The following is a 12,879-nucleotide window of genomic DNA, read 5'->3' on the forward strand; positions in this document are numbered from 1 at the left end:
GTGAGCAGCTGATGGACCAGGAAGGCCCCACTTCACACCCGCACGGCACCATGTGTCACCCTCTGCTAGGGGCCCGACAACCACAGGAGGAGTGCGGGCAGAGGCAGCGGGACATGGATGCCTCATGATCCGGGTGCCTCAGGCCAGCCTCCATCCCAGCTCCCCACGGTTCGGACGTTGGAAGCCAGGGGCTTCACTTGGCCCTTTGCCCTGCATTTGAGCAGCTTCGCGAGGTGGCTTCTGATGTCTTTGCTGTGCAGGGCATAGACAAGGGGGTTGATGAGGGAGTTGGTCTCGCCCAGCAGGAATAAGGCGTCCTTGAGCGGGTCAGACAGGTTGCAGGAGCTGCAGGCGGCCTGCACAGTGCCCCCCACCAGGTACGGCCCCCACGAGAGGCTGAAGCCGATGATGACGATGAGCACGGTCCGCAGCGCCTTGAAGTGGCGCAGGCGGGAGCGGAGGCTCCCAGCCTGGGCGCAGGCGTGCTGCAGCCGCTTGTGCTGCAGGTAGGCGATGCTGCCCACCGAGACGTGCAGGCACACCAGCACCAGCAGGGACGGAGCAAAGATGCCAAAGCAGATCGTGTAGAGATACTCACTCTTGGCTGCATACAGGAGCCCGCAGTAACCTGTGTAGTTGCTTTGCTGGAGAGAGGGAAAGATCAAAGGCAAGTGTCCAAAAAGGAAGGAGAGCATCCAGAGGACAGTGAGGGAAAGGACCACAGGCATTTTCTTTGGGAGGGTGGGATAGGAGAGCGGCAGCCTCACCGCCAGGTACCTGTCCAGAGAGATGAGGAGCAGGGTCAGGATGGAGCCAATGCACGGCGTCATGCTCATGGAGATGCGCAGGAGGCAGAAGGACTTGCTGCGGTCAAAGTCCCCATCAAGGATGTCGTCCAGCGCCTCAGAAATGCACATCACACCCACCAGCAGGTCAGCAGTGGCCAGGTTGAGGATGTAGATGTAGCTGGTGCCTGGTTGCTTCCTCATCAGCTGGTAGACAGCCACAATCACCAGCAGGTTGGCCGGGGGAATGAGGCAGCTCAGGAGGGAGTGCAGCACCGTGCACAGGATGTTGACCATCTTCCCAGATGAGGAGGGTCGTAACAGATGCCCAGAATAAACAGACCCCAGCACAAAGAAACCCTGCTGTGAGGAGATGTGTGGCCAAGCTGGTGGAATGGGACAGAAGTGCTTCAGATTCTCCAGCTGCAGATTGAGGCCAGCAGCATCTAAGTCAGTCCTTTAAGAGGTGCTTAGTCCATCCCAGGAGACCTCTGGGACCATCCCAGTTGCCGCCAGTCACCAGTGTTTTTTTCAACACTTTCAGCCTCTCTTCTTCCCATCTGACTGTGTTCCACACCCGCAAGGGTGCTCCAAGCGATGCAGAAGAGCTGCTGCTCTCATCCATGCTCGGTGTGAGTGGCTGCAGGGTGAACTCTCCGGGGAGGAGTGTGCTGCAGGGGCACTGGCTGGGTTGGCCAGCTCCTGAGCACGCCCGTGACGCACAGCAATAAGGAGCAGCTTTCCAAACAAAGCTGAAGCGGGTGGATGGCAGCTGCTCCCAGGCACCCGTGGTCAGGGGGGATAGGAACTTGGTGTGAGGCCACTCTGCCCACAACAGAGGTCTGAAGAAGACCCCGAGAGCTCTGTCCCATGCAGCCTCCTTCTCCTGATGCCCGCAGACCAGCACTGGCACTTTGCATAGTAGTATTTTAGACCCTAAGTAAATGCTTTTCTTAAGGCATTTGCAGTCCAGAGCGTGGCAGACGTGACTGCTGGGGCTGCCTGGGCTGCAGCAACCCCTCTGCCCGTGCTGCCGGGCAGTGTGCGCGGCCCCGCGGGGTTTGGGCAGCAGGGTGGCCCTGACCAGCACAGCAGGTTTTGGAGGGCCTACCTGAGACCATGAGAAACAAGGGAGCATTGGAGATACCAGGGGGGCACGGCAATACCTGGACAGTTCTTCACTGTCCCACAGCTTGTCGGGTTCTCCTGGCAGTGGGTCAGAAAAGACGCTTGTGTGAAATTAGTTTTTATTATATGCAGCTGTAAATGCAGCACTATGGAAGTGGCATGGTAAATGAGTTCAAAAATACTAAATCCAATTTATGTCAAATTAGGCTCAGGATAAACATACCATATTCATTAAATTCACATTTATGACAGATTTGGAATTGAAGTTCACCAGTGCAAGACAGATATTACTTGCAAGCTCCTGTTAATGAGTGGCATGATGGCTCTGCTAATGGCACTGCAAACACTGCTGCGGAGGAGTGCGTGCCGTGCTGTCGCAGCCAGGCAGTCACTCACAGCACCGCGAGGTTCTGCCCGCCTTGGGAAAATGCCTCATCCAGGCGGAAAGGGAAGCAGAGGGTATCGGTCACGCTCGGTAACCTGTTCTTGTTCTCATCACCATGGTGTAAGTGCGGTGCAGGACCTTTGGGAAAGGGCAGGTACTGCATGTTCAACAGAATCACTGAGGTTTAAACCCATGCCAAAGGCTGTAACATAGTCTGCTGGGCAAAACTGCATCCTCAGAGCACTAGAGGTAACGGGGTATCAGCACATGCCCTCCGGCTGAATACACGGAAAATGCAGAGGGTCCAGAAAGCCCTGCACTGAATATTTTTGGAGGCTGAGAGCTTCGAGAGGGTGAATGGGAAACAGTGTACGCTCGGCCTGAGGTACGTCCTCTTGGCTGCTGCTGGAGATGGGTTCCCAGGCTCAGGGCACCCATGGTCTGAACCCATCCAGCTGTGCTGAAGCTAAATTCTGGGAAGCACGGACTTCAGGCTGAACACGTCCTCCTGGTTGGAGTGCCACAAATATTGAGTTGTCATGTGGTGTTTGGCAACTGGTTTGCGGGGAGGCTGTCAGGTATTGCTGACTAGTGACTAGCAAGGCTCTTTTTTCCATTTTGTTGTTCAGTTTTTCAATTGGAAATGATCCATGACTAATGTTCATGAGGCCTGGTCCAGCCCATAAAAACAAATCTGCTCTGTGCACCCTACAACCCAGAGCAATTACAGACATGACTGAAACACAGCCAGCCTGTGCTCCCCTAGCAGAAAAGCAGAGAGGGCTGTGCTTCTGGTGTATTTAAAGAACATCAGCCCAGGTTCTCACGTACCTAACTCCAACGTGTTGTTACGCAATCTTGCAGAGATGAAAGAAGAGGAATATTGTGGGCAGCGAGCAGATCATGGGCAAACATCACCAGGGTGATACCACAAACAGCTCATGGAAAATCATAGCCTAGCAACACATCTGTGCACTTATTTGTTCTGTCTGATCTGTTTGAAGTATATATCTAATGAGAAACTAAAACTCTATCCATACTAGACATTTTGGTTAATATATTTCAGAAGATATTTTATGGATTACCTAAAAAGATTATTTCATCATAGAATGAAGAGGCCATTGTATGTTTAATGGTTGGGATTAGCAACACCTTTATAGCAATTGGTGTCGATTTTTCTTTCCTCTAGGTGGATGGAGCTTTGCAGTTATTTGAAACATTACTTAAAGCGTTCCTTAAAGTCTTGAGGTGGGTCAAAGACTGCTCTTACAAAACATGGCAACTGCCCTCATGACAGCTCTGCAGATTCCCTTCTTGTCTGATTTACTGCCCCAACAGAGAAAATCTCCCAGCCTCAGCTCCCCATCCAAAGATAATTTTTGATAAGAAGGATCCGGGAAGTACTTTAACTAGTTTTACAAGGGGGGCAAAACCCAGTACCTCAGAGCAGGAACAAAAAGCAGAGTGGGAGATGAGATGTCTCTACCTCAGCGGGGCACAGCACTGAGGATCCCAGCTGTGCTGTGCAGCCTCACTGGAAGCAGTTTTCTGCCTGTTTTGATGGCAGGATGGGCTCAGTACGAGCTGAAAGAGCAGGGCCAGAGCAGGACCTGCAGCTACCGCAGCTCAGACCCAGCAGGAAACCTGAGCACGTTTATTCTCAGGGAGAGGACTTGGCCCCAGGCACAACTCCCTCCCAGGCAGGGCGAGCTGGAGCGATAGCGATAGCGATGCCACCGCCCGGAGGACAGCCCCAGGACAACACCCCAACAATCGGAGAGCTGCAGCTTCCATAGAAGCCTAATCCCACCCAGCACCTGCTGTAGCCACCCAGTGCTTGCTGCACAGCTCTCCAGTAGCAGCGACTTTCAGGAGCTTCCTTGCCACGGTGTAAAATGGCAGCCCTGCGCTTTACAGCCTCCACCTGGTCCTTAGGACAGGAGCTCCCCGAAGCCCCCTCAGAGGTGCCACCACAGGAGGCTGAACCAACACGTGCAAACCACCATCCCCACACAAGCGCTGTGGTTCCTCACGCCTCACGTTGGTGGATGCCACTCCGCACCCGGCCATGTCACAGGCGCAGTGGAGGGGGTGGTGGCTGCCACCGCTCATCGGTGGGACGCAGCTCGAGTGCCCTCTGGGAGCAGCCAGGCAGCACCCCATCGGCCACAGCGGGTCCCCTGCAGCTACTTACCGCAGTCAGGAGATGAAATGAAAATGAGCTGCAGGTTTCAACCGTGCTCATTCTGCCAGGTGACAGGGGCAGGGTCTGCATGCCTACCGGTCACACTGACACAGGAAGCCCAGCTGAGGAGAACCCTCAGCTCCCCCCAGAAAGCTGCGAGAGATTACTTTAATCCAGCGAGGTTCTTCCAGCACAGCACCTGCACCATAATCATAACCGAAGCTTGGCAGACCCGAGGAACGGGTGCTACAGAGCTTCAGCCAGGCTGTCGGCCTCCCCGTGGCCCCACGCAAGCACCAGGCTGGGGGAGCAGGCACACAGAGGGGCCTGGGCAGCAGGGACCCCACACCACTTCTGTGGGAAGTGGAATTATCCCACCCTTCATCCAGAGTGTGGCACCGACCTCTGCTTCATGTTTCAAAACTCAGGCCTGAAGTGCGGCTTAATGCAGTGCCCCGAAACATCAAGCAGCTCTCACTGATCACAACTCCCAAAGCCGTGGCATGCAGGTTGCCCAACACCCCCTGGTTCACGCAGGCACCGGGCACAGCACAGGTGGGTTTGTCAGTGAAGAACTGCAAGAGTCTGGTTTTTGCAAACATTGTTTGGAACCGGTGGGGAGAAAACAGCTGTGCACAACAATCCTAACAGAACACAGATGCTGTAAGGCACTCACAGAAGACAATGAACACACCACTGACTTTGGGAAGTGGACTCTTTATGTATTTTTCGGTTACAATTCTAAGAATATCATCACCATCAGCGACTCAAACAAGGTACTTCACATAGTCAATGAGAACTCTTTATTTAAATTAATTTCCTTAGCTTCTATTTAGGACAGAAGAAAGGCCCAGCTTTTCAACTCTTCAGAATGGTCACAGGAAAACCTCTTCAGCTGGCCAACACAATTTAAAAAGCAGTTGACCTTAATTTTTACTGAATTCACAAAATGATGCAATTACTCTGCATATAATTTTGTTCATATAATTTAGTATATATGCACTGTTCAACTCTGCCATATATTTTGAAAAATATACAACCCTGCTTTAACCACATTAGAGATATTTGATAAGACAGCTGTCAATTACTTAACAGATTAGGACAATATCAGACACTCCTATAACTTCATTTTAAACTACAAAAAGAACATAAATCCATATAAAATACAACAGATTAAACAAACTTTTTCCAAGGGATAATTAGGTATCAACTCAATCTGCCATTGTGTGAAACATGAATATAAAATAAGTTACAATTAGTAATGCCTGCATTGTTGAGCTGTGAACTGGTCGAATGAAATCTTAAAAAAACTATACAGTATTATTGCACTCCATGAATGTGCAGTATCTGGAGACGTGCCAGCACTGAAAGATGTCTTTCATTAAGGTTTTTTCAGGAGGCACAACGTGACTGCAAGAGAAGCATCCAGTCTGTACCAACAGCAAGCTGTCTTCAGTACAGGCCTTCATTGGTCCGAGACACGCGGCCCTTGGAAATCACCACTTAATTCCTGAAAACAGAGAGACAAGCGTTACAGCAGGCAACTACTCCTGAGTTAAACTAGCAAGCCCGTAGTCGGCACTGCCCAAACAATGCATTTGCGGAAAAGTAGGAAGAAAGGCAGGCTGTGTGTGCTTCAGGTAATAACAACTGAACTATAAGCAGTGTCTCTTGTGAGGTTGTAACTCATGACAAGAGGGGATTATTATTATTTTATTCTGAACAGTTGTCTACAAGGATACGATCAGAGTGATACTACATTAGTATGAATTAAATAAGGAGACACTAGAACACAGGCAGTGAGCCTCACTACCAGAGTCATCTCAACGTGTAGTGTTATTTTCCATGTGGATAGAAATACCACTGAAGGCTTTCTGTTTTATATTTAAACTTACATCCTCTTAAAGAGAACTCCACAAAAGAACAGTCTTAGCATGTGTTGTAAGCTTAAAAATGTCAAAATCTACTTTGCAACACAAAGAATGCTGTCTTTGTAAAATCTGTACGTACAGGATGTCAGGCTTCAGCATGTAGATCTAAAAAGTACTGGAAATACCAAACTTTTAAATAATGACATTTCTAAAATACAAAACAACTTCACAATTAAAATGACTTCTGCTGTATTACCAGCAGACAAACTGGACTTAACTGAATAAATAAGGTATGTCTGCAAAAATCAGAAGTCAACGGTTTCTCATATTCCCTGCACTGCTACTTCGATGCAACAACCTCTTTGAATTGCTCTCCCCATTTCATGAAGCTGTGCAAGTGTTTGTGGAGGGAGGCATCAACAGGTCAGAAGAGCTGGGCAGCACACGGTCTGTCACTTGAGAGTGGGGTGTCTGCTGGCAAGGTAACGCCAAGCAATCAGTCTCCAAATCCGAAGCATTCTTTTGCAAAAAACCGTACCCCAGCTTTTTTCAATCAATAATTCACGAGTGGTCCCTTAAATGTAGATTCTCCACTTTTGCACCAAGACAGTTTTCTCCTGGCACATCACTGGTCCTGTGAAGAACCGTAAGCTAGACGTATTGAAAGACACAACTGATGCTGAAACACAGAACTGGCTCATCATAAAGCACAGAAGCATGGATATGACCACTCAACCTCTGCTACTAACAGTCAAGGAACGTTTGCAAAAGGCTAAAACAGCATAGCACACAGATAAAGGCAAGAAAGCATGTTCTACTTTCTAGGGTCATGTAATTCAACTAGGTTACAAAGTGTAGACAAATCCTTCGCACATAGACTATCATGAGGCACATAATGAAGTGTGTTTTCTGATGTCTAATACAGTTCACTAACTCGAGGCTTTTTCTGGCCAAAGGAAAACCAGCTCCCAGTTTTGAAACAAACCCCAAAACAAAACCTCCCACTATAACAGTACCTGTAAAATCATTTAACTGAAAGTCACTAGAATTGTTTGGGGTTTTTCTTCAGTAAAACACTTTTAAATGAACAAATATCAAATACAGCATTCAATCTGCAACATACAGCCCTTTACGTCCAAGTGAACAGGCAGCAGGCGACTGGAAGAAGACTTACAAGAAGTTTCAGTGCTGTTAGATGGGGCTATGATCGATGATGAGGCATTGACTCCATGTGCACGTTGAGCTTCATTTCATTATCAAGAATTTGTACAAGCTGCTGCATGGAAGGAAGGTGGCCAGACTCTAGCTTAGACCACACCGGGACATCTACCACAAAACACATGGAGAAAACACAGTTAAATTGACAAAGAAACATGTAGGGCTAGTTTACACACAAACTTAAAAAGATCTAGGAATCTACGCAGGTTGGTACTAATTTTTTGTTGAGAGAAATACCTGGATCAACACTGCTTCAACTACTCTGACACGATGCAGTCAGTCTTTACAAAGGTTCTGGAGTATAAAACTCAGCTTAGGAACTACTACATTGAAATGCACCCTGCACAATTATAAACTGAGAAACAAAGCACAGAACTAGATTACAGACCTGCACCTACAGCCTGAAAAAAATTGTACTCCATCAAGCTTACATAGTCTTTAAAACCATAGCATTATTTGAAGGCAGAAGGTCCACAGACTCTTAACCAGAGACATCAGTACTGCTGTCTACCAGTACTGGAAATTCTGGGAATATCAATAGACTTAACATGATTGCAAGTCCAAACCATATTTAAAAACCGGACAGCGAAAGCATCTAACTGGAAACTGTTCCTCTAGTTGATCGTTTCTTCCTAAATGCACATCACACAAAGAAAACACAATACAGCTACTCCAAGTGATCAAACATTCCCCTATGTTTTTTTTACACTGCAATTGTTAAATACATGTAATTGACTGTAATGTAAGACATGCACAATTTTCATCATGTACTGTGACATGGAACATCTGAAGTTTGAGGATGGGAGGCATTACACGCACCATCGCATTTTGGAACCCACCCATTTCATAACACCACCCCTCACCCTTCCAGCTGACAAACAGCTCTCACAGATCTGCATACACATGCACCAGGATTCCCAGAAGAGAAGGTTCGTGCCTCACCATTCAAAGTTATCTCAAATGCACCTGTTGACATACACTGGTTCTCAATCATGTTGCTCAGGAAGAAAACCATCATACACGCATAAACCTGGAAGAGAACAGAGAGAATCCCAGACACTTTGGCCATGTAAAGCACAGCTTATTTTATTCACTCGTAAGTGCTGAAGTTCACAGGCATCTTAGTACTCCCCTTTGCAATTTATTAAGTAGTCTTAAAGTGGCATAGTCATCATCCTTTCATCCTCTCTGTAAAAAGATTTTGCACATTGTCTTTCAAAGACAGGTATTAAAATTGTTCTGAAAGCACCCAGCTCACAGTTCTGATTCAAGGAAGCAAAGTTGCACCTTCTTTCTCCCTTCCTCCACAAATCTCCGCACATCTCAACAGCCCGTCTGCAGAAGTACGTGGTTAAGACGGCACTTGTAGGATGACAAGGGAACGCAGATGTTCCTACACACTGCCTGTCATTTTCAGAGTAACACTTAAATCTAACACAGACATTGAACAACTGCAGGTCTAGACACACAGCAAAGTCAAACTGCCTCGTTCGCAGCAATTGCCAACCCTGGAGCATTTCTTCAAACTAATAATTTAGAATTTTCTTTGTGCACTGGTGCCTCCGGAAGAACTGATGCAATCTCCAGCAATGCAGCACCTCACCCCATGGCCACCACCGCTTTAATTCCCTCTTCATGCAGAAGGGCACAGTCACACCGGGTGCTGCGATGCCAGTGGATTTAGCATGGGAGATGTCAGCTGTTGAGGACACCACGGGCACGTCACAGCCAGCCCAGCTCCGTCCTGCATTTGGCCCATTTCACTAAAGGTGGTATGTTACAGCCTCTGTACGTTCAACCTGACTGAAGACACAGACCAGCTGCACTGGGTAGCTGTTTGAGGTCTGTGCACAAGTGAAATGTATGCAGGTTAACAGACTTATACGTTGCTTTTGCTTAATAGAATAAATCTGGAATAGGGTTATTATATATCAGAGTACAATGCCATCGATCTGTTAGTACTGACTCACGGGGATATTCATCGCACAAGTCAGAGTCTGTCATACCCAAGTAAGTTCTGCAAAAAAAAAAACAAACCCACAGAATTTCAATTTGATTTTTCTAACCACGATCAAATTGTATGCCTAATGTATTAAAATTGGACAAAAGCAACCACTGCAAAATAGCCATGAGACAACAGAAAAAGGAAGCTGTAGTTTTAATAACAATATCAGCTTGAAACTCCACCTGAGCCCTTAAAAAACAAAACAAAACAAAAAAACCCTGCAGAGTGCCTTCTTAATAACCACGGCGTTTCTTTAGCAACCAGTGTTACATCTTTATCAGTAATGTTGACCGCATCTGTCCCTCTACAGCACCATCAGCTTGGAAAGAGAAACACCAGGAATTAAACCAAAAGTTACAGAAGCCTAAAGGCTCTGATAAGACTACAGTGTGCATAAGCTAAGTCAGCAGCAACGTTCAGTTCTCCCACAGCACCCTCATGAAGCCATTCTAAAACTGCTTTTCAAAAATAAAAGATGAAAGCGAACAGTTTACCTTATTTTCTTGGCCCCACTGCCAGATGCTTGGAGCTTGCATGCCGAAGAAAGCAAATGGATCCTTGCCAACAATTATTAAGCCTATTAATACTAGTTTGAAGACTGACAGGAAGGATGCTATATGCCTATCAAAAGACAACATATAAGAGTGACTTAAAACGTTCCCATTACAACTTTACTGCACATAGCTATGATTTATCTCATTAGAATAATTTTCATAATGTACAGTCCAGAGTTTCAGAGGAAATATACAATTTTTCAAGTAAATTTATCTGTCTTTAAAAATACCTGTAATCCATAAAAGCAACACACATGAACAAAAACACACATTCTCAGGGTACCAGTGTTGTATGCCTCACATACAGATTTGTTCTTTTTTCGCAACCAGACCTTAAACAGAAATTTCAACTTACATACATCTAAACTAGAGAATGCATTTAGTTTCTTGAAGAAGCTGTTCCGTATTATAGAGACGTGTTCAATTGGTATGTACTACTTCCTCTTAAAGCAGCTTTCCAGCAGGTGCAGAGAACTCCATGGTGCTCTGCAGGAATTAGATCTATACCCAGAGAGCAAATGAGCACTGAGGAATTCAGTCTCGTACCAATCTTACCACTGTGCTTATTAGGGGTAAGTAGGTCAAGAAGTGGCTCAGAAGCCACCACAGTAACTATGGCACCACTCTCTAGTGTGTACACGATGGTTTAAATAACAGCAGTAAACGCTGTTTTCATTTTCCATTCTTCCAAATTTCTTTGGGGTTTCCTGCCTTCGCCCTGCGCTGTGGTTAAGATCCCCCAACATCCTCTCCCCCTGATTTACATGATAAAAACAAGGTTTTCCCTACCCTGCAACCTTGACCTATTGCAAGAAATAGACACGAAGTGCACAAGCCTGAGCAACAAACAAGAACTTATATCCAGATATATCACGATGAAAAGCTGCAAAACTTCATTGTGAGCAACATGGACTATGCAGGTTACTTTAGATTTCCTTGGAGCACACCAGGCCTTGTAACACAGAAACCGCCTCAGTTTTCCATACACACATTACCACGTAGATATCTGGAAGAGAGACAATGCCATGCTTGCAAACAAACACAGCAGCAAAAAAAAAACCTTTCATAAGCTTCGATTTTCAATTTTATTTAACTGCAAAGGCACATGTTCACCACTCACCATGAGCATGCATATTGGGAAAAGAGAAAAAAAAAAAAAAAGCACTGCTCGTGATTTGCTTACCTATATATAGGTTGAGGAAGGTAGTTTTCCCCTTCGATTCGGATGTCTGGGTACCGCTGGCTAATGACCCGCATGTACTCCTCAAACACCCGCCTGTAGCCTCAGGAGACACTAAAGGCAGACAGGAATCGTCACTGACACTGAAGCGCTCCGTGCTAAAGTCGCTGCAAACCTGGCATCACCACAACTCACAAATCGCTTTTATTTAAAAGGAAACTAGAACGCTTCCTGCCAAAGAAGAAAACCGTTTGCAACCCAGTTACACATCAAGGACCTGAGAGCTGGCCAGGCACTGGTTCTTGCCCAAATCCGTGTCGCCAACCAGCACTAAGCCAAGTGCTCCGCTGAAGGCCGGTGACCCAGGATTCATCCGTGTCCCCAAGGAAAAGCCCCAAGCCACGAGGCCAGCCTCAGCATCGCCCTGCCCTGCGCCCGCCGGCCCCACGCGGGGTGCCACAGCGCCGCTTCACGCCCTCGCCCTCGCCTTTAACTCCCCCTCGGGCCGCCCGCGGTCAGCGCCCCGGGCCCGGTTACTCCCGCCGGGGGGCGGCCGCGCTGGCTGCTGCAGAGCCGCCCTCGGCTCGGGCCGCACCGGCCGCACGCGCCTCTGCGCCGGCTGGGAACCAGACAACGGCTCCCAGCGGCGGGCAGCCCCGAGGCGCTCCCCTCGGGCCGGAGCCGCAGCCGCTCTCCCCGCCCCCCCGGCCCCCTCAGGCCGCCGCGGCGCCGCCCGAGCCCAGGCCCGCCCCGCGCTGAGGCCCGCGGACACCGCCCGCGCCCCGGCCCCGGGCTCCCCCCGCGGCCCCCGCCCCGCCACCGGGACCGGGACCGGGACCGGGACCCGCCGCCGCAGCAGCAGCGAGGCCCTGGCGGCAGAGGAAGGAGGGGGGGTGAGGCCGGGCCCGCCCGGCGCCGCCATCTTGCGGCCGCGCTCGCTCACCAGATCTGGAACTTGAGCAGCGGCCCGGTGGCGTAGGCCATGCGCAGCCTCTTGGCCGGCAGGCCGCCCTGCTCCGCCGAGCCGCCGCCCGGCGCCGCCGCCAGCGCCAGCAGCAGCAGCAGCCCCAGCCCCGGCCCCGCCGCCCGCATCTCGCCCCAGCGCCGCCGCCGCCGCGCCAAGGTCACGCGAGCGCCGCCGGGAGCCGCGCAGGCGCCGCCCGGCCCCGGCCCGCCCCCGGCCCCGGGCACCGCGCGAGGCGGGGCCGCCGCCGCCGCTCTGGGCGCCGCCGGCGCCGGTGCCGGGGTTGCCCCGACGCGGCAGCGAGCGCCCCGCTTCCTCACGGGCAGCAGCTCCTGCCGGCCCGCGGCCGTGCCCGGGGAGCACGCGGGGGGAAGCTCGAGAGGAAACGGAGAGCACGCTCCGAGCGCCACCCGTGCGCTGCGAGGGCGGCGGACGTCGGAGCTGCGGGGGGGACGTCGGAGCTGCGGGACACCGCCAGCCTGAAGAACCTCCCGGGCTGGATCCAAGGCGTGACGCCGCGGGAGAAGGGGGCACGGCCCGGGCCCCAAACGCACCTGGTGGTCGCAAACCCTCCCAGCTGGGGTTTGGGCATTGGGCAACACAG

At 49.9% G+C, this 12,879-nt stretch overlaps 2 protein-coding genes across 2 annotated transcripts; both read right to left on the reverse strand.

Moving 5' to 3' along the window:
- Nucleotides 1-122: 122 nt before the first annotated feature.
- Nucleotides 123-1,082, reverse strand: LOC118258008 (glucose-dependent insulinotropic receptor-like). The gene has a single exon (XM_035566514.1). The coding sequence runs from the start codon at nucleotides 1,080-1,082 to the stop codon at nucleotides 123-125; it is 960 nt and encodes a 319-aa protein (XP_035422407.1).
- A 4,098-nt stretch (nucleotides 1,083-5,180) lies between these two features.
- On the reverse strand, nucleotides 5,181-12,452 carry SELENOT (selenoprotein T). The gene is made up of 6 exons (XM_035566535.2): nucleotides 12,255-12,452; nucleotides 11,315-11,425; nucleotides 10,072-10,198; nucleotides 8,515-8,602; nucleotides 7,529-7,680; nucleotides 5,181-5,993 (listed from the first exon to the last, which is right to left on the reverse strand). The coding sequence occupies exons 1-5, from the start codon at nucleotides 12,401-12,403 to the stop codon at nucleotides 7,556-7,558; spliced, it is 600 nt and encodes a 199-aa protein (XP_035422428.1). The 5' UTR covers nucleotides 12,404-12,452; the 3' UTR covers nucleotides 5,181-5,993; nucleotides 7,529-7,555.
- Between the last annotated feature and the right edge of the window lie 427 nt (nucleotides 12,453-12,879).

The sequence above is a fragment of the Cygnus atratus genome, chromosome 9 (genome assembly GCF_013377495.2).
Source record: "Cygnus atratus isolate AKBS03 ecotype Queensland, Australia chromosome 9, CAtr_DNAZoo_HiC_assembly, whole genome shotgun sequence".
Lineage (NCBI taxonomy): Eukaryota > Metazoa > Chordata > Aves > Anseriformes > Anatidae > Cygnus > Cygnus atratus.

Bases quoted from the DNA above. Each gene is read 5' to 3' on its own strand.
- LOC118258008 (XM_035566514.1), bottom strand. From the start codon at position 1,082: ATGGTCAACATCCTGTGCACGGTGCTGCACTCCCTCCTGAGCTGCCTC.